This window comes from Pocillopora damicornis, chromosome 4 (assembly GCF_964200805.1).
Source record: "Pocillopora damicornis chromosome 4, jaPocDami1.2, whole genome shotgun sequence".
Classification (NCBI taxonomy): Eukaryota; Metazoa; Cnidaria; class Anthozoa; order Scleractinia; family Pocilloporidae; genus Pocillopora; species Pocillopora damicornis.
The window spans coordinates 17,824,716-17,846,630 of record NC_142673.1 but is presented as its reverse complement, the minus strand read 5'-3'; the positions used below and the strand labels follow the sequence as shown (position 1 = coordinate 17,846,630).

The window sequence follows — 21,915 nt, the reverse complement described above, 5'->3', positions numbered from 1 at the left end:
TCATTTGCAGAACAATTTTGGTGACCTGTGTTCAGCTATCATTAGTGAGGTGATTAAGTTCTTCTCTTTTAGTTTTTATGGTCTGAATAAGAATAAGATTAACATTTTGAGGAAACTTAATTTATGTTAACTTTTGTTCTTCAAATCTATAAAACTTTGCCTCTTTATCTTCAGTTTCCTGAGTGTTAAGCTCTGAGATGTCACATGAATCTCTAATGAACAAATGCCAGCCGTACTGCTTACTCTAAAGACAGGAGGCATGGTCAGTAGCTTGGTATGTCATGTTACATTACAAAAGGTGTTATTTTTCTTCTGGTGACCAACCTTTTATTTCTGACAACCACTGGTGAAAAAAGTCAAGCTTGGAGACTGTAAGTAAGAGTGTCTGTCAGATGAGCCCTGATGATAATATTTTCATTTGTTTGAAGTCCTGATGGAAGGGGAGCAAAAGGGCTGAAAGACAAGTTTTTTTCTCCCTCTCTTTCTTTCCCCCACTTCCTTTTTGATGTTACTGCCATTCATCTTCTGAGATTGATCCCGAAAAGCAGAAACATGTTCAAAATATCATCCACTTTCTGAATTTGGAGGGAAATGGGCTTACACTTGACATTAGTTTGCTCTGTACTGACAAAAATCTGAATTTACCTGCTCCCTTCAAGAGTAAAATGAAAAGGGGGGAACTGTAGTTGTTTCAGACAGAAAAATTTCAAGGCTTTTAAAGACAAAACTGTATACTCCTAGATGCTGGGCTCTTTAAAAAGGATAGTTACAAGCAAAATTGGTTTTAAAATAAAAATAAGAGCAAGTCTTAAAGTGAATGGATTCTTGTGACATGTAAAATTCCTTTGATGGTCTATCGTGAAATAAGTCAAGCCCTGGTAAGTGTTTGTTTTCTTCACATAGGAACTGTGGCTAATTTTCTGCTCCAGGTATTACTTGAAATCCAAACATCTTGAACAGAAACTGACATTAAATACCACATGTTTGAAAATACTCAAATCTCAAACTTCCAAAGAAAAGCTAGAGGGATTTTGACATCAAAGGAAATTTTAAAGTAATTGCTATTTATTATGAAAACTACTAACACCTTTTTGTATTGTCAGAGTTACTCATAGAATACATTTTTCAGTAAGTGGATGGATTCCTGACAATCAAAATTATCCTTCCCCCTTGCAATACAAGTTAAATGTGTTTTTTTCCTATTTTCATCATTTTCCAACCTTTCAAATCCTTGGGTTCATTTAAATAACACAAAATTATAAGATGGTTTCGGAAATGCCCTTTAAGTACAGAATAGTTTCTGCGAAATTATGACTAGAGAATCACACTACGGGTAGGACGCTGCCTTACGTTCAACTATCAGCAACATCCTAAGAAACAAGTAACAGTCCAAACAAGCTCACTTCCATACTCCACCTCAACATGCATGCTTAAATCACAACCACAGTACATCCATTTCCCTCATTTACGCTTAATGAAAACTGTATGAAGTCTTCATTATTGAATTGAATTAGTGAACTTATTTGGAAAAAGATAATCCTTGCCTAAGAAAGATTAAGTGGTATCCATTTTAGCTTCTTTATCGCTACCATCGCTTTCAGTTCTTGCTAAGCAAAATGGAACATTTTTGAAGGCAAAGATGACTTTGAGAGTGTTTTTTCCTCGAAAGGTTTGGTGGTGCCAGTCGCACGGCGTGCGAACTGAATTATCCGCCGCCATATTGAAATTAGTTCCCATGGTGCCAAGTCTTCCGTCCATCACGAATTATATGTCATGGTTGTGTCACGCTCACGTCACGTAACCCATAGGCAACCCTGGCGTTATTTGATAGTTTTTTGCGATCTAAGTTTTCACCCGTTCAGACAGTGTCTGGTGATTTCTCTGGGATTGCTCTTAAGAAGGCGTATGATAAAGACTTGGATAAAAATAGCCACATTTTGTTCACTTTTTGTCAATTTTATGCCTCTGTGCCCCTGGCTGCCTTAGGATCGGAGTTGAATTTTCATTAGTACATTTGAGAATCCTAATAAATCGAATCTCGCTCTCTCTTAACAGTCCACCTACCGCGCCACCTCGATTTCATTAACAAAAAGCGCCTTCGCAAACCTTTTATCCCCCCATAGTTGAATCGTTTTAAATTAAGCTTGATGAAAACCCCCTTCTTAATAAAGGATATGAGGGCTCCATCTATCCCTCCTTATACAACAGTATGGAGAAGGGGTGGGTATCAGTCTGCCCGTATATTCTCGGCCTCGTGTCAACCGCTGGTAAGGTTGATGGCTGCAGGGTAAGCCCGTCCTGTCCCTTCCGTTTGGTTCTTAAAATTTCGCTGACTCGGTATGGCAGTTAACAAACACTTACTCAGTCCCACGTCCGCGTCTTCGGAAACGAAAGAAAGTAAACAAGGAAGTATCAAACCAGTTGAAACTGACGTTCAAGAAATTTAACATTTCCGTTTGTAAATGACCGTGAATATATGAAAATCATCAATAATATCTTTGCTTCTTACCACTAAGCATATATCTACGAGAATGTGATAAGTCTTCCAGACATTAACCTCTCAGTGTGTTGGAAATCTGCCTATATATTAAAGGAGACGAGAAACGTTTTGAACTATCTTGAAAACAAAACATGCAATCAAATCTCACTGTTTTCTTAGTCACCAGCTTTCACTTCCGTTCGGGAGTACAAAAGACGATCTAATAAAAGCTCCCTCGTTCGCGTTGATTTTGTTCTCTGTTAAATTTAGCCCAATATTCGTACACTGCATTTCAATATCAAAGGTTGAAGTCATCGAAAGCTATAAAAGCCAGATGTGGAATCGAATACCGTGATTTACGTGGGATCAAAAGGGCTTCCGGTCTCGCCAAAGGCACAAGGCGGGTCGCCTTTTTTCGCATAATTATCAGCATGAGCCAATCAAACGAAAGAAATTTGGTGGGCCGTGTCGAATTTATGACCTTTTAAATACAGAATCAAAGGCCTGTCCACGTCAGTCGAGGAACGGGAAGAGCTGATTCTACTCAAGATGACTTCTATCGATTATCAAGGTGAACCTAAGTTTTGGATCGGTGGCTATCCAAAAAAATTCAGTGCTGATCATATGTTCTTTCAGGTGGCAAGCGCTATGGACAACTTCGAAACGACCAAGAAAGAAATCTAGATGAAATCAACAAGGTGGGTTTAAAAGCTGAGTGATACGTTAGTAAACTTACAAGACAATTCACTGATGAATTCGCTTCCGGTTTCTCTGGCTTACCACTTTCCTGATCTGTGTTTGCGATCTGTATGTGAGATGAATAACTTACTTTAAAATCGAATACTTCTCAAGCTAATCAAAGCTGAAGGGCTACGAAGTTGACGCTTCCGAAATTGAAACCCTTGGCATAATTTCAGCCAGCTGGCGTTAAAGTTGCATTTTAATCATTCCTTTATTCATCGACGCAGTCGACTTCAAAAGGCCTTGAACATACGTTTGGCTTGCATTGCTAAATAACTCTTAATAAAGAATACTGTATTTATCCTAGTCCTTCGTAGACAGCGGCGATTACGATGACGAAGATGACTACCCTGATCTCAACGATCGGCTGGAAGGCTACAAAAGTAAGTTGCGTCGAGGAATACTAATTATGTTTGTTTGGCTTTTGAACAATTGCCAGCAATTTATTTCACGTGAGAATCACGAATAATTCAAATCCCAAAAGTGATATTCTTACGATCGTTTTATGTTTCTTGAGATCTCAAGAGACCTTTTGACTCATATTTTTTTTTTCTCGGTCAACAGAGCAGTTCATGGAATTTGACGAAGATAATTCGGGGGATATCGGTGAGTTTTCATGCGTGATATCTATATCTATATGCGATAAAACGATGGCTGAAATATTGATCTTATTACGCTTAGCAAATAAAAGTATTCAAGTGAAAGCAAACAAAGATCTGTTAACATATTTGGAATTTTCAGAACTTTGCCATGATGCAATTTTTCAATTAATATAATTTTATGTGCATGGCACTGTTTGGAATCTCGGTTAAACCCATGATTGATTGACATTTTAAAAAAGTGAAATTAATATGTCTACTATTTTTTCGAGGTGTCTGGTGTAAGGGAACTACTGATTAAAAAAAACAATTGCTACACAAAAATACAAACCAAAGATCATCCGACCAATTGTCATCAATTGTCAAAACAAAACCGCCCGAAAGCTTTCAGCGTTAAGGCTTTTTAAAATGAAAATAACTATTTGACCATATCGATGGTGACATGCGATTAATTGATTTTCTTGCTTTCAAGAGTTCCGCAAAATTTTAAAAAGGTAGCCGAGATATCTTCCATTTGACTCAGCGGACCATCGTCTGAAATGTTGTCACGCAAAACAACCAATGTGTGACAAGATTACGTGCATCTGATCTGCTGCTAAAGGTTTGACCGAGAGTGAGAATTGGGAGAGAAGCAACAGTATTTCCGATCCCCAGTTACGACTATGCCTCTCTTCTTTTCTAGGAGCGACCAAAAGAAAAAAACAACACAAAAATTGTCATGCAGTTGGATTCGTTTTTTTCTCTGTCTCAGTAGTGTGCACGTATATGCATATAGCTTGAACGACTAAATTACCCTGTTGTACCCTCTCACCGACGCAGCACCACAGTTTCTTTACAAACCTACCCTCCTTATCTCTACGCTGTCCGCCAAGCTGTACTGCTTTCACTCGAGAATTGGGTCGAGCTTAGCCCTTATGCGGACGTTTTGGAAAACACATCCTCGTTCGAGAGACTATCTAAAGATAATTTGAAAAACGGTGACTGAACAACGATGACAATTGTCTTCGGTACACTTGGAGCACAACCATCCACTCGGAAATTTCTTGACTTGGAGCCTATTAGCCCGTTGACCACTAAAAGTGGTTAGCAGTTAGTCTCTTTTAACATGATCACGGAATCACACATCAGTGTCACGAAAGTAAAGGAAATGATCACAAACTAAAGAAGCTCTTAACTGTTCAAACAAATTCTCCTTAATTGTCAGCGCCTTAGGCAATTTAAAGAGAACAGTCTGGAGAGTATGCATTTTGATGTGAGGTTGTAACGAGTTATCCCAACACTCCAAATGGAAAGTCTCTAAACAGCACCTGGTAAAATAACGTTCCACTAAGTGTCACAAAGATATCGAGGTTAAATTTCTCTATTTTATCATTATTTTTTGTTAGACATCATGGAACTCAAACGCATGATGGAAAAACTTGGACAAGCGAAGACCCACTTGGAGCTGAAGAAAATGATCGCTGAAGTCGATACAACGAACTCAGGTTGGTATTCTGAAAAGTTAAGTGTGTTACGATGCCTAAAAAACTGATTACCGTCGCTGCACTCTATAAGCTTGCTTTTCGTGACAATGAATGTTTTTATTACTCTTGCAGGAACAATTTCGTATACCGAATTTCTGACAATGATGCTCGGAAAGAAATCAAGTGTTCTGAAATTGTAAGTATTCCGTACATGCGCTTTGACAAAAACAAAAAAAAACAAAAACCAAAAACAACAAAATGTCTCACGCAGGGTATTTTAGGAGTAATGATCACCTTGTTTTTGAGGGTGACGGAGAATACCCCCTCTTTCTATTCTCTTACCCAAGCCTCCCACGGCCATGCAGTTGTACTTGCATTTCAGTTACAAGGTAGGATCTGGGTACGAGATTACCCTCTTTCCAATCCCTTAAAAAAATGCATAAGAATAACTAATTAAATGAAAGGGTTGGGAGGGTGGATGGAGCAGGGTGCTTCCCTATACCGTTTGAAAATGTTGAAATAAAGAAACCTTGTTTATGCTCTGTCCTTTCTCCACTACCCTTATAGGATCTTGATGTTTGAAGAAAAGAAGAAGGAGAAAGCAAAACCGAAAGGCGTCGCCCCAAAGAGAGATCTTTCCAGCTTACCTTAGGCAGGCGTCTATTCAGTGATCAGCCTTTCGTTCGGCTGTCACGCAAAAAAGGGTGAAAAGGCTGCGTGACTGTCAGAAGGAATATGGCAGTCTACGTTTATTCAAATATAACTGCTTTAAATCATATTTTTACAACAGTAAAGAACTTTCATGATTTCAAGAATCAATTTATAACGAATTACTCAAACGGCGTAGGTATTTAGGGACGTGTCAATAAAACGTTCGTACCAGTACGGAGTTTGCGTTTAAAAGGAGGTCAAAATTTATAGCCCGTTTAAAATGCAGAGAACGAGTGCCAGTTAATGAATGAAAATTGAAACTCGGTGTGTCAGCATTCATAAACAAATTGCATGAGACTTTATCATTAGAATATCAGTCTTTTTCTGACAGAAAGGGGTGATAATTTGTAATTAATAGCGTGAAAAAACTCAGAAAATCGATACGTCACTTTAACGTAATTTGCAATAAACAGTATATTTTTACTCCGTTGACGTATTTTATATACACATCTCACAAGAAATCGTTCTAAAAAAAAAAGGAAATGAAAAACAAAAGCATTGTTTCACAATAAGTTCAATAAAATGTGTGGAGGCGGAGGCGGAGGGGGGAAATAACTCACTAATGTCTACCATTACGAATAGATCCCTGCTTTCGTTCAAGGGGCCTAGGGGATGCACTATTACATTCAAATTCATTAGAGTTGATCAATGTATATATGCCAATCGTCGATTGGTGCACTCTAGCAACAGAACAGTACCACTAACTATAATGGAGACAAGAGTCCACAAAGATGAAATATGACAGGCACACTGTACTTGGCCTAGATTAACTCACAGAATTAGAGATTTTCAAGCGTGAATTAAGCAGAGTAACAGAAGAAAAAAATTGTGTGGATATTTAAAACTTGGTCAATGTCGATCAATCTTAGAGACAAAAGTATACAGAAAAACCTCTCGACTGATTTCCAATTTAGGAAGTTTTACTGGTTTCCTTTGCGCATGCGTGAGAGTGCTACAATCTAATTTAGACCCTAACTATTTTTCAACGATTCTCAGTGACGAAGCAGAACTTAAAGCAGGTAAAAGGTCCTCTAAGGCACCTACCTTACTCTTGTGATACAAGGGTTAAATTTTTTGAAAAAGGACCTCCCATACCACAAGTAGGCGGCGTTATATACTCTAACATATATAAACGAATGGCCAACCATACTTTCATCGCGCGGATGAGCCTCACTGGTGTGGGGTGCAGGCTTCAAACCTGTAGCCGATTAGCGTCGGAGCGGTTCAATTCCGCCTTCTGCGCGCCTATTTTTACGTGGGAGCAGACATTAAAAAAAAAAAAAAAAAAATTTACATACTCACATCAACTATGCGACGTGTACCGGAAATCGTATGTGCTTTTTCTATGAAGCTCTTTATCTCCTTTTTTTTTTCCATTTACTTTTTGTCCTTCCCATTTTCCTTCCGAACCACACCCTCTATCGCGTCAACTTTTCATCGTTTGGATTGAAGCCTGCTCAATTTTAACCAACCGTTTTCCGTGTTTGAAGTTAATCTCGTGCAATAACATAAATAAACTTTGCCACCTTATAGCACTCTTTTTCCCTCAAATCGCTGCTGAACGAGAATGGCTACCTTTGGAGGCAAGTTCTCGTGCAACAATTGCTCATTCTGATATTCTTCTGATTGTTTTTGAGAAGAGGAACTTTATTGCAAAAGCGCTTGGTTAGATCAGTACCAGTTTAATTGTGCATGCCTAAGTGAGCAACACATAACAATTTACTGGGATCTATAACTTTTTAAAGCTACATGGACTGGAGAACAAGAGAAAAGCTTGTAAATCACAAGTCGAAGGCGAGTGACTTTCAAGCTTATCGGTAACGTTATTACGTTGCAGAGCCCGGAATAATGTGTTCTACTGCTAAATTAGGTTTTCTAATTCACGAAATGTTCAGTCGGTGCATAGCAAGTATCAGGTCGCTTGGAATTTAGTCACAATGAGCTTATCTTGGTGAATATTCAGACATAATTGACACTCCAGAAGAACTGTTCACAAACTTTCTATGCATTTCAAATAAATACTATATTTAAAAAAAAAGAGTTCCTCATCTTTCACAGATTGTGAATTTAACTCCCACCCGAAAATATATGTAATCTTAGTGAAGTACAGTTATTTTTAGTCCCGCAGAGAAAACTGAATTTAAATGGTAGAGACAATTTAGGAACATCTATCAAATAGAAATAATTATACAAGTACACAAATATTTAACAAAAAAGAAAAGAAAAAATGTCAAGGCTAAAACTGTGAGATTTTCAATTCGTGTACTATTAGGTTAAGCTATTTTTATATACAAGTCCGTAAAGGCACGTAAAGACACCTACACGTTAAACATTTTTCTCATTGTTTCCTCTTGCTGCAATTTCCTAAAAGATTTCATTCAGCAGTATTCTAACATTTGATCAAAATCCTAGGCTGAAATAAATTTCATTTATAATTCAATATATTTTTGAAAAAACGACCTTCATCTGGAGTTGTCTTCTGACTTCTTTTTACTCTTCTGACTTCTTTTTACTCTTCACAACAATCGGAACTGCAAACATAACGGAAGAAAAAAATGTCACCAAACAGCAGAAGTTCACACAGGGCACCCATGTAACCAAGATTTTAAAGTGTCACCTGGTAACCATGTTGAAAACGAGAGGGGAGTGATTATAACACAATAACATATCCTACACTTCGACTATGAATCGCTAGAAAATTCATCCCAAATACTATCTTTAAAAATACAGCTAAACACCTTACACAGGCAGCTCTCCACAGCAGCTACAAAAACACATCAGCCACTATGTCTTTGTCCCTACAGCAATGGCCAATGGATAACCCATCAGAAAGTTTATGGGGAACAAAAGAACTCGTTCATGCTACAAGCTAGTGACCATTTTGGGCAGCTTGAATGCAATAACATGCCTCTAATAGCATAAAAATGAAACATTATTTGTACAAGCTGATGAACTCAGTCTTCCTCCCTAGTTTCCTTTCATAACTTTTTTCCTTCTGAACACTTGTTTATTGATCAATGATTTGATACATTTTTCTAAATTGAGCTGCACTTCATATATACCACAAAAAGATATCTTGAAAGTTGAAAATGGAACCTCCCAACCAGCACGTCACATTACACCCCTCCCTCCCCATAATGGCCACTTTCCTGTGCCCCCATTGCGGCTGCTGTAGAAAAGTTTGGCTGTAGCTTTACCTTCATTAGCAATCCCTACATACTGTATGTAAATATCATTATTACCCTAAAGAAACATATGTTTTCTATTTACTGTTAAAACTCACCTATTATGATAATGAGAATTACAATGAAGATAAATGCAAAGATTAACTTGAGCTAAAGGAAAAAAGAAAATCTCATCAGAAAAAAAATATGGGATGTATAATCAATGTAGGCCTGGTTTCAAGCTATTACAAATGAAAACATTATGGCAAATAAGAGTTTCTGGATGGGTTGAGTTAACCTGTAAGACTTTCTGTAGCAAAGGTGAGGACATTTCTTGGACAATAATTTGAAAGCTTCTCCTACAACTCTTACAGTTCATTGCAAAAAAAAGATATCAGATTTATCAAAAGAAACTTTCCACATTCCAAACCAACCAGCAACCCAAAATATTAAATTTCATAGGAAAAAAAAAAATATTGGATGGGCTAAGTCTGATTGGGTGAATTATTTTTTAAGTGTTCATTTTGAAAACTATGCTATCCATGTCCTGGAACTTTGCAGGCTGCCCTCCCCATGATGTGAGAAAGACTTTTATAAATGTATTAATAAGTGATAATCCTAAGAGAAATGAGTAACAATGTTTGGAAGAATTGTTGAAGTCATAGAGCAGAATGAGGAGCCCAAAGGGAGAAAAAGAAAGAAAGGTAAGACATTTTAAGACAAACAAAATTTGCATTCACTTTGAAAATTAAAACAAAGGATACTAAATACATATTACTAGTAAGTAACATTCTTCCACAAAGTGGTTGCAACCATTTGAGAGCGGAAATGACATACATCTTTAGACATTTTCAGATGAAGAAAATTGACACTCACTCTAAAATTTTGCCACCATAACTTTCTCTGTAGTCTTCTGGACCCTGATCTAAAATGTGATGCACTCATCTCCAGTCCCTCTGAAAAATGCAATCATTAAAATAACACACAAGCCAGGTGGGACATCTTACAGAAGATTAATATCTTATTTTCTGTAGCATTAAGCTACAGCACTTAAAGCACTGTTTCTGTACTACCCAATGGATGAAGTACTGCCTCACTGCAGGTCATCCTTCAGCATTTTGCCATGTTTCCCCAACAGTTTGCTGGTTCCCAATCATATACCTCACTGGAGAGACATAATATGAGAATAAAGTGTTGTGCCCAAGAATAGCATGCAGTGCAGGTGTCTTTTTAGGGCAAGTTAACATTAAGAATCTTGCAGTCGTCTATTCAACCGGCCATGTTTGATTTGGAAATAGAGGTGGCGGTGGGGGAAGTGGGCAGGAAAGGCCAAAAATATCAACTCCCCCATTCCCACCCCTCTCCTTATTTTTGACAGTTACACTACAAATGTCTTTCTCTCTCCAACCTTCCATTCCCATTTAAATCAAAGATGGCAACCATAATTTTTGCTAAGAAAGTACTGAGCACTCACATGCCAAAAGTTACACTTTGTATGCCTGCTCTGCAGGCTAGCCTAAGAACACAACACAACAACCCACCAACAGCTCAAATGCAGATCCCTCTAACCAAGAAAGAGCTCAACACAGTAACTATCATCATGTTGAACCCACTAAAAAAAAAGAATTGTTACAGATGGTACACTGTACATTGTCCTAAACTATTACTCCACTGACTGAAACTGAATATACCTAAGTTTTTTCTTTAAATTTCTTTTTTCATTTGGAGCCCCGATAAGTTTCAGCCATCACTGTTGTATGCTACATTTACGATCGTGCAAACTACATCATGCTTGTAATTCAGTATTTCAGGTATGTTAAAATGTAATGAAAATAACATGCAAAAAGTAAACAGATATATATAGATATGTATTCAAATATTTACAGCACAGCTGCACCTGTATTTAATTTACCTGATTTATCTTGCAGGTCTTCTAACTTTGAACCTCTGTCCAGTACTTTTGATATATTGTCTTGCATTATTCCCATGACACCCTTAATTTCTGATTTCACCTTTGCTATCCCATCCTTCACTGTTGGTTGCGGTTTTATGTGATGAAAACCATCAGGTGCTGCAAATCTTTATAAAATGAAAAACATAAATTAGCCTGTAGAAATAATTTTTTTGATATCCCATACTTATCAAAAGAAGGCAGCAAGTTCAAAAAAAAAATTTTTTTGACTGTTAGCCAAGAAATTTACTACAATTAGGTCAAATAATTCCTCCTGGAACATCTCCCCCTGCCCCTTTCCTACCATTTCAATCCAGATAAAAACCTGAGAAATTTTTTTTTTTTAAAGTAATCTCATTCACAAATTATCTCTAAAAAAGGCATCTTAAGGAAGAAAAGAAACTGAAACCTTTTTCCAACACAGGGTCCTAAAATCATGAAAGCTATCAGATATTGTCCCAAACAAGATACAATTCTGGCTATTTTGGTTATCTTTCCTTGCCCAAGGAAGGAGAACCAAAAGTACAGTCACACCAATTTGCCTTAATTTGGACCTTATAAACACACACTGCAGCACACTGTTTGTGTAACAGCCTCTGTACCCTTGGACCACTAGGGCTCATTTCTTGAAACTCCCAGTAACTAAACAGGCCCAAAACCATATTTCGAAATCAAAATTTAAAGAATGGAGAAGAAGGTTGTGGCACCCTAACCATTCCATTTTGTTTTTGTAGCTGATAAATTTATTTTATAGCCGTCAAAACTTGAAAGAATCATCTCGAATAAAAAAATCAGCTTTACGGACCCCTACACCTACACCAGTGGGTGTTTTTGTGCCCAGTGCTACATAGTTTTAGGTGGAACAAACAGAACTTATAAATATGACCCTTGGGTGCTCCAGTCTGAGGGTTGGGTAGAGAGTAGGAAAAATGACCACAGGCTACCTACGTTGTACATGTACATGTATATCTTGGCTCTCCAAATCAGTTTAAGATTAAGTTGTCACTTACATGTTGGATCCATCTTCATCATCTGAGTCATCAAGTAAACTGACCTGTGATAATCCATAAATAATAAACCAAATTGTAATAAAGTTCAGATATAACATGTACTGTCATTGGTTGAAAGAGTGTGCTCTATGAGAGTATAGAGCATAGAACTGAGCTAAAGCTGTCATGCCATCTGCCAAATCGTACTATGTCTGACCTTTTCTGGGACTTCCTTCTAGCTTTTCTTTTGTTAATTGAAAGTGAAATTTCGGAACAAGCAAGAAAATGTTTGCAAAAATGCCAGGTGTAGTAATTTATGTTACTGTAGCATGAGCAGAGACAAAAATCCTCAAAGATAAAACAAAATAGACAGTCTGAGTTTTAACGGTTTTCACACTCAGTTAGATTGCGAGTTTACATATGGTAATAAAAATCAAACAAAGCTAACACTTGTATAGTATAAAAAAGTTTTGTTTTCAAAAACAAAACAGAAAAAACAGGAATGATGAAAAATATAACCTGGCATAACTGTTAAAATTCATACTAATCGTGATGGTGTCAGAGCGACTACGATCATACTAAGGTCTATTGCGGCTAGCTCATCATGGTGATTAGTATACTTAATAAATGATTTCAATTGCAATTTTGTGTTAATAAGACCAAGTTAATTTTCAATTTGTAGTCTTTGAAAAATTAACATTGGTTTCTGAGGTTTCTAGCAACTATACCCATAATATCCATAGGTCCCCTATGCCTGAGAAAAGAGGTGGCCAGAAAAGAAAACACCAGGTAAAAGATTGGGTAAAGGCAACAGATTACAAAAGTTTAAGTATGCCCAGATATCAATCTTTGTAAAGTGCTATTTTATTTCTTTTTCATGGGAGCAAGGAAAAGCAGATCTTTCAAGTGAGATTTATTGCATTTCCTTGGAAAAATTATTTTGAAAATTGACTAAGTTCTAGCCACATACATTCAATATCAACAGTCTATTTTAGTAAAAATCTCTCAGAGCTAATCAAATACATTCAGAAAAATGACAAATTAGAGAATATTGGCAAAACTGTCCAAATGTTCCTAAGTTTCTTCCATCTCAAAAAGTCATGCAACATCATGTCTATGATTTGGCAAAGAAAGAAGACATTTCACTGTGGGAAAGTAAGAATTTTACGGTATTCAGGCCAAATTAAAATTGTGATTTATCTGCCTGTCATTTGAGGTGATATTACCATGGTAACATCATAAATCTTAAAATTGACACCCAAAACAGAAGCCTTATCACATCATTTGCTGAACTGGTATATATCTTGTGGGAGATAAATCAACTGATTTCCTTCAAAACTTGCATTCTGAAGGGAGGTTCATTACTGAGTACTCTAAGGAGCCACCTTAAATCAGTTCTTTTCAAGCTATCCCTTAGAAATCATGGAACAAAATTCAGCCTCAAGCCATTATTTCAAAGGCATGGTTATTTCTAACATCAAAACTGTCTATTTAAGCGTCACATAACCCTTACACTTTTACAGACGAGGCATGAACAAATGATTTGACACAAGACAGTTGTCTAAAAAGGGAACCCCAGCGATGCCTGGCTTAGATTTGGTAAAATACCGCAAGCCATTATTTCAGGGTTTGCTTCTCATGACAATTCTTCCTCATAGGCTTGCCATGAGCAGCAAGACCACTACAAGTTTGCTTGCTCCAAATGTGAAAGATTTTTATCTGCACTATTGATACAAGCCAATCTTGCATCATATGGTAAAAAAAATTCTGGGTACTTACTAGAATGTGGAAAATTTAAGATCAAAAGCCAGTATTTCTGTGCAGCATCGACAAGTTTACATCCATGAGAACGTGAAGTTTGTTTAGTGTCAGTCGTGGCAAACTGACAAAGTCATTACTAATCATTACTCTACATCTTTCTTACCCTTTCAGAAGCTCTGGCGGTGGATCTGTCGTCCCCGTTAACTCGACTAAACTTGGGAGGCATATCTTCTTTTAAATTGGTACCAAGGAATTGGTGTTTTCTTGTTTCTTCACGTGAACGTCATCAGCTGAATCGCCATTAATAACGTACCCTTACACGTGGCAACCCATTTTAATTTCCACACAAAGTCACGAGAACGAAGCAATTATGACTAACATCAACTTGGTAGGTTAAGATATTTAGTTTCTTTTCCTCTTCTCGGTAATTTGACTCAAAAATCAATCTGTTTGTGAACAAATTCCACTAACGTTCAAGAAGTCAAAGACATTTCTCAATGCAGTAAGAGAGCTGTGTAACCTCTCTTTTATCATACTTTTCTAGGGGAGGAGAGGGGAGGAGAGGGGAGGAGAGGGAAGGGAGCGGGTTTAATTGCTCATGATTCTCATCCATTTATGCGTTTTTACTCTTCTTTCTATTTTATGAAAAAAAGAAAAACTGTCAATAAAATCAGAATAGATAATCTAGGCGGCAGCGAAGTGGTCAAAATAAGACAGTATTTCCAAAAATGTCACTCTACTTTTCTGGGCCCCTGACAAATTTGCTTTCTTTCGTCGTTCACCGTTGAATATTGCGGGCTCGTGCCTTCAACACCGAATCAGCCGGCAATCAACTGTCCTAATAGTCGAGCAAAGGTTGTTGAGAAATGGTTCTGGTTAAAGACGATTTGGTACATCAACCCAACTTGAAGGAGCGTGGACGCAAGAAAGCGATTGAGTCCGACAATTTTCACCAAACGAAGAATAATGTGGTTGAATGTAAAACAAAAGGAAAGAAAGAATTGTCTCCAAAAGAAAGTCACAAACGTGATCTGAACACGAGCGAATCGAGTTTGATGGAAAATCTTTATAACTTTGACATCACATTGTCAAGGAATCTAAGCGTTTGTGCGGACAAAAAATCAGGGAGATGGAGATCGCTGATGATTCTTCTTGAAATCAGTGGGCACGGAGTTCCATGGATTGTTGGAACGGTGTTTTCTGTGATATTTTTCTCAGGTGTTAAACAAGAATTCGCTTGTAATTTGCTTCTAGCTCTGATATTCGATCTAGTCGTGGTTGGAGGCTTAAAAGTTATGGTGCGACGAAAAAGACCAGTATACAACGAAGAAGACATGTTTGCTACAGTGTCCATGGATAATTACTCATTTCCTTCTGGTCACTCTACACGAGCTGCGATGGTTGCAGGTTTATTTGCAACGTTTATTGAAAATGGACTTTGGAGAATTCTGATTGGTTGTTGGGCCCTGTGCGTGTCGATGTCTCGTATCATACTTGGCAGACATCACGTGAGTGATGTGTTCTGTGGTGTTTTGATTGGTTTGTTACAGTGCTGGACTATTTGCACCATTTGGTTGGCATCCAAGACCTGCCAGGAACTCTTGTCACTTATACCGTATTTCTATGAACCATAGTTAGTAGAGGAGTCTCCTCTACTAACTATGTATGAACTAAGGAAGCAAGGTCATGTGTTGTTTCAGAATTGATATTGGCAGACAGTAACACGAAAAAGAGACTATCCTGTCTTTAGCTGACCTTGCTTCTACCCAGGACTATCACTCTTGGAAGTTGCAAGTGGACTTCGTCATTTCTTTATTGTGCTTTCTAAAGGATTTCTCATGTATATAGAACTTTCTTGGGATCAATATCAGTATCTGGGCAACTGCCCACGTACCCCTCCCCTAACCCAACATTAACCTTAACTTGTTGTCAATTAACTGTTGTTGAGTTAGGGGAAGGGTAGGTGGGCAGTTGCCCAGATACTGATATTGATCCCTTTCTTGTTCTATTAACTTTTTATTTCGACACATTTGCAGTCAAGATCAGGCCCTGGTTGTTTGAGGGTGTAAAATGCTATGCACTGTATAGATCTCCATCCTTTGGATAGTACAGTATGTTTTGTTAACACTTATCAGCTGAAATATGGTATGTAAATCACCCTTGTTTTGTCTCTATCACAGAATCATCTTAAGAAGATAAAGGAGTATCTTGCTTTCAGAGAACCTTTAATTAACAACAGTATGAGTAAAATAACTTTCATTAGCTCTATATAGAGGCCTCACAGCCTCTTCATTTGACATACATTAAGGTCAAATTAAGCAGAAACTATTAACTGGGGATTGATGGCCAAAGCAGATCTCTGTGTCTTGTTTCAAAAATTTTAAGGCCATATTTGTAAAGGGTCAAAGCATCAAATGCTTATATATTTGTCTTTTTGTCTTCAATGCTTTTGATACTTTATGATCCTGTCTTGATATGTTGGTCCTACCCAAACTTCCATCACTTATTCTCAACCATCACATGTTTACAATGCAACAAAAATTAGGTTATCTTATTGTCTCTTGTGATTCTATCCATGCTAACATATAAAGCAATTATCCCATGAAAGCATGTACATCACTGAAAACAATAAAAAAAAACTAAGAAGACGAGGTGTTAAACTGTGTTGGTGTAGCTCTCTAAATGTTGTTTCATCTGTGAAGGCTGTAAGGACTTGGGATTCCTTGTACATTCCATTTAAAGAACAAAAGATGAAAAGGTAAAACCCTTGAACTGATATTTTCCCACTGGTATAGTGTCTTTCTGACAAAAATGACTCAAGGACAACTCAAATTTCACTGTGGACAGTGATTGCATGTCAACTGTCCAGTGATTATACACCACAATCAAAGAATAATTTTACTTTAATACAGATAACGTATCTATCAGGTTCAAGTGGTAATTTGCATGAATATTGGTGGCAAGTGTGCAGCCAACTCCTTAAATTTACAAAGGTTTCTTGCAAACATATGTAATCTTGTCTTTAGAGTGTGAATGAACAAGCATCTTTCCCCTCAAGTGGAAGTTGTTTTGTTTAGTGTCTTTCAAATATCTTTTAAAATTGCAGGAAAAGATGTTTACTGACAGCTAACCCTTCAGTGCATTGGATGTTCTCTTTTCAGTGTTCTCTGGTATGGTTTTATGAACAAACAAACATGTCCCCTCTTTATTTAAAGACCACAGAACACCTTCTCACTATATCATAATGGACATAGGGCTTAAAATTTAGAGATTATCTCTAGGGGTATATCCTCAATTATGATCCATCAAATATTTTTGCTCTTGTGCGACTGGCCTAAATGCATCATGTTAACATATATTCCCTTGCTTAAACTGGGGGATACCCGAGATTATCACCCAAGTCATACTCACCAATTTTCAAACCTTACATTTGCTACAATAAGTCTTCAAGTAAAATTTGGTTACAGATGGTTGTTACAGAAAAAGGGAAATACTTGTTTGTTCATAAAGTTGTATGGTAGAAACCTTGTAAGAAAATATCCCACAAAAAAACAGTAGGCATTGCAGAATGTTTGAAGGATATGAAACACAATAACCTCTATTTTGCACCAAAATATGGTTGCCTCTTTCTCTTTGGACATTATCTGTTCCTCAAAGCACATTTCTTTCCTTATCATTGCTTAATTTCATGTCTCGAATTTTGCCCCTGAAAGTTTTTGAAGGAAAATGTGGATATCAATGCAAAATATCTGGTCCTCATTATAAAGAGTAAATCTGAAACCAAAGGGAAAAAAATTAAAAAATGAAGTTCCTATTTTCAATTTCCCACTCCTCATTCCTGCTTTTAGTAATATCCCATTATGACCCATATTGCGTTTATTAAGAGTGTAATATCAAAAACTTTACTGACTAAGTATCCACGCTCACAGTTCCTTACTGTCTCTGTGCCAAAACGGCCAGAGTGAAACCATTGACGTCTGTTTCTTCCTCGGACTCCCCTGCCTAGTCATCACCAATTTCAGCGGGTGGTTCATCTTCGTCAGGAGTCATCAAATTATTTATAAACCCCTCAATTCTTTCTCAAAATCATCAGTTTCACTCATGCTCACCTCGGAATCAAGTGATTCGCTATATTCTGAGTTTCTTGCCATTGTGAGCAATAATAGTCGATGAGTAATCGCGGCCAATGAATGAAAATAACTAAACTTTGAGACGCGTAGAGATTCAATCAAACTGACTTCACAAGTTGGCATTTTCGTTCCCAGTCTCCTTGTCAGTAAGGATCATGATTGAATTTTAAACGGCAGAAAGTAACGCAGTTTTTCATCACATCTAAATCAGTTTTCGTTTATTTCATGTTTCACTCGGTAAAAAATTCTCCATCTCGAGGCATTGCATTTTTCGAAGGGCCTTATTCATATGGTTTTTAACAAGTATTTTCAGACTTAACATTTGCGGTAAGGACACAAGCACGCGCATACTGGTGCAGTCCCTTAGAAATGTTTAGAGTGGCGTGTTTTGGTTAAACATTTCATCTTCAGTGGCATAGGAGAACTCAGAGAGGAGAGAAACCTATCAAAAGCATGGTTTGTGCTAAACGTTGTAAGTCTTTTCAAAAGTATTAGTCTGATTTACAAAAACAAAATGGAACAAATGTTGGTGAGAAGCTTTGTTAGTATAATGAGCTCGAGTGTGGTGATTGGTGTTCAAAATAAGATAGTCTGAGATCACAGACAAATACAAGCTCGTCACATGTCACAGGCCTACTTTATAATTGTCAACTAGGCTGATTTGATAAAAAACATAGATTGCTTTTTTTATTCGTAGCTTGCGAAAAATGGTTACTTATAGTGTGATACATTCCTCACTGGAGATACTGGAAATAATAACATGAACATAAATAATTGCAGCATTTTAATGCCACCGTAATTTCAATATGCACTATTAAAAATACTTCGTACTTCAACACGGAAGTGCACTTAGCTGATGTCATAGGTTCTTCGTATTCTGGAAAAGACAAAGAGTATTTGTTTAAAATACACCATGCACGCTTGGCTTAGAATTTTATGAACTAAAAAAGGATTCGATCGATGCAATTACAGTGATTTGGAGCTGTTATTTTGATGAAAATGGAAAAAAATTGTTGACAGATATGGTTCTCATTAAGCAGGGCAACGCACTTTCTATCGGTTTATGGGCCGATCAATTCGAAGCCTCAACATTCCCTTCCCGGGTAACCTACGGGCTTAGCCGGGGGGGGGGGGGGGATTTGAACCGGAAATGTCCAGCCTTTCCGACAGAATACAAGTATTTAATCTTTATGTGGAAGTTTTTAAAGGTAAAGAGTTCACTTTACCGAGTGAATGGCTCAAAAGAAAAGGTCTGCAATGTCTAAGTTTTAAAGCTTCGTCAATGTGTAGAAAGTCACATCTTTCTGTGTTATTGGTATCGGTATTACATTGCATTAGCGCCAATAAGTAATATGGCATAAAATAAAATAAAAGCACAGCTTTTCTATCGCAACGGGGAGGTTTTGAAGGCTCGCTAAAGTTTTATACCTCCCTGGTAAGCTTCCGTCATTATAACAGTATACTTCGTCAGACCTTTCAACCTGATCCTCCGCCACTGAGTCCTAAATGTTTCACTCGCAATCTGTTTATCACCGTTAATCTCGCTGTTCCTACGGCTACAGTATGGAACAAAATGGAAAAAAGAATTCACCTTGAACTTCATAGCAAACATCGTTAACTTGACTGAGACATTCTTCGATTGAACGGTTTGTTTGCCTCGAGTAAACTGCGAGGTCAATCAACCATGCTATCTCATTTGCTATGGAAAGCAGATCTGCTTCAGATTCCATATATCTTATTCTGATTGGATGAATGTCTTTTTGAAAGAAAACCACTTTGTTTTGCGAAACCCCAGCCAAAATAAAACGGCGTGCGTCAGACAAAACACCAAATCGGAAACCATGCGAGTCCTCAGCAGAAAGAAGCAGGATTTGAACGATTAGCTGCACCACGGACTGATCTTTAATGCAATGTTGACTTTTAGCTTCGACAAAACCAAGCGGTTGGTTATTGTAGTACATGATGTAATCAAATCTGTTATCGGGAAGATCATTGCAAGTTAGGCTTTGCTCACATCGAAGTGCAAGTCCCTTAGCGGCACAAAGTGGCTGTAAGATTGCCTCGAGAATCATTCTTGAGTCGCCTTCCGTGCTATCGCGCATACCATGAAACAGTAGAAGGTTTTCGTCGATTCCGTTACCCTGATTGCCACAAAGGGCTGCCAGTGACAGTGCAACTTTATCCCTGATGTATTGCGCTTCTTGCACTGCAAAGAGCGATGGGCAAGGTTGAAAACAGACAATGTCGCTACGTTGAATGTATTTTTGCAGGATTTCAATCGTCCAAGCCGAACCTGAACTGTCACGGTCAGACTTGCTATTCACGGCTCTTTGATAAGTTTTCCATTTTCTTCCCAGTTCTTTAAGATCTACTCGACCAAACTGAAACAAACTCCTAAGGGTAGCTTCGGCAGAAGCAACGGCAATCCTTTTCTCTTCCGTCTTCTGCAAATCTTGTCTTTGCAGATCTCTCGAGAATCTCCGTACGAGCGAATGAGACGATAAGAACTGGGGTGTAAATGTCACACTTCTGGGAGAAGGATGACACGTCAGATCACCATTACGCAAAGGCAACAAGAAGGTTTCCCAAGACCATTCCATGGTAAAATTGGCGCGTACCACTCAGATTGATATCTTGGTGATAAAATTCAGATACCAAGCTCTTAGTCAATCAGCCGCTTGCTTGCTTGATCGATTAACACCCGGCTCCTAGCTGAATATACTAAAAGAAACAGCTTATTTACAGCGATGTAAAGCAGTGAATGAACGAGTAGAAATGGCACACTTCCGCACGAGGTGAAACGAAAATGGAAGCGCTTTCATAAGCTTTTACGCAAACCCGATATGACGTCAGAGATTCAGACCCCTATCATAACTTGGTCCCAAGCCTCCACAATTTTTTTTACATTAACAATTTATTTCCTTTTTTGTCGATAAAATAAAAAACATTGGAAACAAATATTAGCTAGCAGTCAATGAATTTATCATTTTTTTATCAGTCTCTTTCAACGCGTATGAAGCACGAAAGATATGAGAAACAGAAACTGTTCAACACTTCTGACAATCTGCAAGTTCAAAGCTTTTGATCACTTGTCTTTTGATGGTACCTAATTAGGCTAACCATGTTCACTTATGGACACTAGCTTGCTCACATTAATATAAAGAAAATTTCAAAAAAAGTTAGATTGAGAGTTGACTCCCTAAAGTAAGTTATGGAACTCTTAGATAATCGGTCGCTTAAACGTTCTACGAAGGCTAAAAACAGAAGGGTACCCACTTTCCTAATCATACAATTAAAGATGTAAAGTGTTGCTTCTCACTGTCATTCAAAGATATCTCGAAAAAATCTATAAAATTTCATGCCGTTATATATTCTTTTTCACAATAAATTGGCCTTTTCAGTAGCCTGATTTCGTCCACAGTCCCCCAAACCGTCTTTCCGTTGCCAAGTTCGACTCCATACCAAGAGTAATATTTCTGCGTCACTTTGCCTTGGGAAAAACCGACTTTATCCTTGGAAGCTACGATGACATCCGATCCAATTTTTATCTCTTGTGGACTGGATTTTTCATCTTTGATCACGTAAAATTCCTTCTCTCGTGGTAATTCAAAGATGCTGTCGGCGTTTCCACCATGTTTACCCGAGGGAGATATATGGACGCTTGTTCGGTGAACCTTTGTGACGTAGCCATGAATGTAGCGCGTATGTTTCTTGATGGAATTCCAGTGAGCAAATACTTCAGAACCGAAGGTAAGACATTCTGAAGAAGGACAATGATACGAAAATTAAGCAATGTGAGGATGTTAATGATACACATTTCTCTCATTTTTTTACGACCTAATAATATCGGTTCAAGAGGTTCTCAAGCGTAACATAAGTAATAGATAGCTGGAGATACTTAATGCTTACAAGCATCGGTGCATTAGT

At 37.7% G+C, this 21,915-nt stretch overlaps 5 protein-coding genes, 1 long non-coding RNA gene and 1 other non-coding gene across 10 annotated transcripts in view; 3 read left to right on the top strand and 4 right to left on the bottom strand.

The window, feature by feature from the left end:
* Positions 1 to 320: 320 nt before the first annotated feature.
* Positions 321 to 3,374, bottom strand: LOC113676125 (uncharacterized). The gene is made up of 3 exons (XR_016186303.1): positions 3,216 to 3,374; positions 1,545 to 2,580; positions 321 to 525 (listed from the first exon to the last, which is right to left on the bottom strand). It is a non-coding gene; the product is annotated as an uncharacterized LOC113676125 (long non-coding RNA).
* Positions 2,995 to 6,416, top strand: LOC113676124 (allograft inflammatory factor 1). The gene is made up of 7 exons (XM_027192739.2): positions 2,995 to 3,050; positions 3,116 to 3,177; positions 3,528 to 3,603; positions 3,785 to 3,826; positions 5,205 to 5,303; positions 5,415 to 5,478; positions 5,850 to 6,416. Exons 1-7 carry the CDS (start codon positions 3,029 to 3,031, stop codon positions 5,932 to 5,934), a joined length of 450 nt encoding a protein of 149 aa, XP_027048540.2. The 5' UTR covers positions 2,995 to 3,028; the 3' UTR covers positions 5,935 to 6,416.
* Positions 6,417 to 7,150: 734 nt separating this feature from the next.
* On the top strand, positions 7,151 to 7,237 carry Trnastop-uca (transfer RNA opal suppressor (anticodon UCA)). Its single transcript has one exon. It is a non-coding gene; the product is annotated as a tRNA-Sec (tRNA).
* Positions 7,238 to 7,621: 384 nt separating this feature from the next.
* Positions 7,622 to 14,381, bottom strand: LOC113676123 (vesicle-associated membrane protein 4). The gene is made up of 6 exons (XM_027192738.2): positions 14,022 to 14,381; positions 12,119 to 12,162; positions 11,070 to 11,236; positions 10,034 to 10,113; positions 9,277 to 9,328; positions 7,622 to 8,524 (listed from the first exon to the last, which is right to left on the bottom strand). The coding sequence occupies exons 1-6, from the start codon at positions 14,082 to 14,084 to the stop codon at positions 8,484 to 8,486; spliced, it is 447 nt and encodes a 148-aa protein (XP_027048539.2). The 5' UTR covers positions 14,085 to 14,381; the 3' UTR covers positions 7,622 to 8,483.
* Positions 14,382 to 14,651: 270 nt separating this feature from the next.
* Positions 14,652 to 16,511, top strand: LOC113676156 (polyisoprenoid diphosphate/phosphate phosphohydrolase PLPP6). Its single transcript, XM_027192775.2, has one exon. The coding sequence runs from the start codon at positions 14,725 to 14,727 to the stop codon at positions 15,490 to 15,492; it is 768 nt and encodes a 255-aa protein (XP_027048576.2). The 5' UTR covers positions 14,652 to 14,724; the 3' UTR covers positions 15,493 to 16,511.
* A 2,137-nt stretch (positions 16,512 to 18,648) lies between these two features.
* Positions 18,649 to 20,588, bottom strand: LOC149047076 (uncharacterized). Its single transcript, XM_089205307.1, has one exon. The coding sequence runs from the start codon at positions 20,586 to 20,588 to the stop codon at positions 19,545 to 19,547; it is 1,044 nt and encodes a 347-aa protein (XP_089061433.1). The 3' UTR covers positions 18,649 to 19,544.
* LOC113681193 (CUB and sushi domain-containing protein 1-like) overlaps positions 18,649 to 21,915 on the bottom strand; it is a 78,127-nt gene continuing 74,860 nt past the window's right edge. For 3 of the 4 annotated variants that reach the window (XM_089205260.1, XM_089205262.1, XM_089205261.1), the window contains one exon: positions 18,649 to 21,748. In XM_089205260.1, the coding sequence (XP_089061386.1) occupies positions 21,345 to 21,748 (404 nt within the window). In that variant the 3' untranslated portion in view covers positions 18,649 to 21,344. The remainder of the gene's footprint in view (positions 21,749 to 21,915) is intronic. The other variant, XM_089205263.1, reaches the window with a different exon arrangement.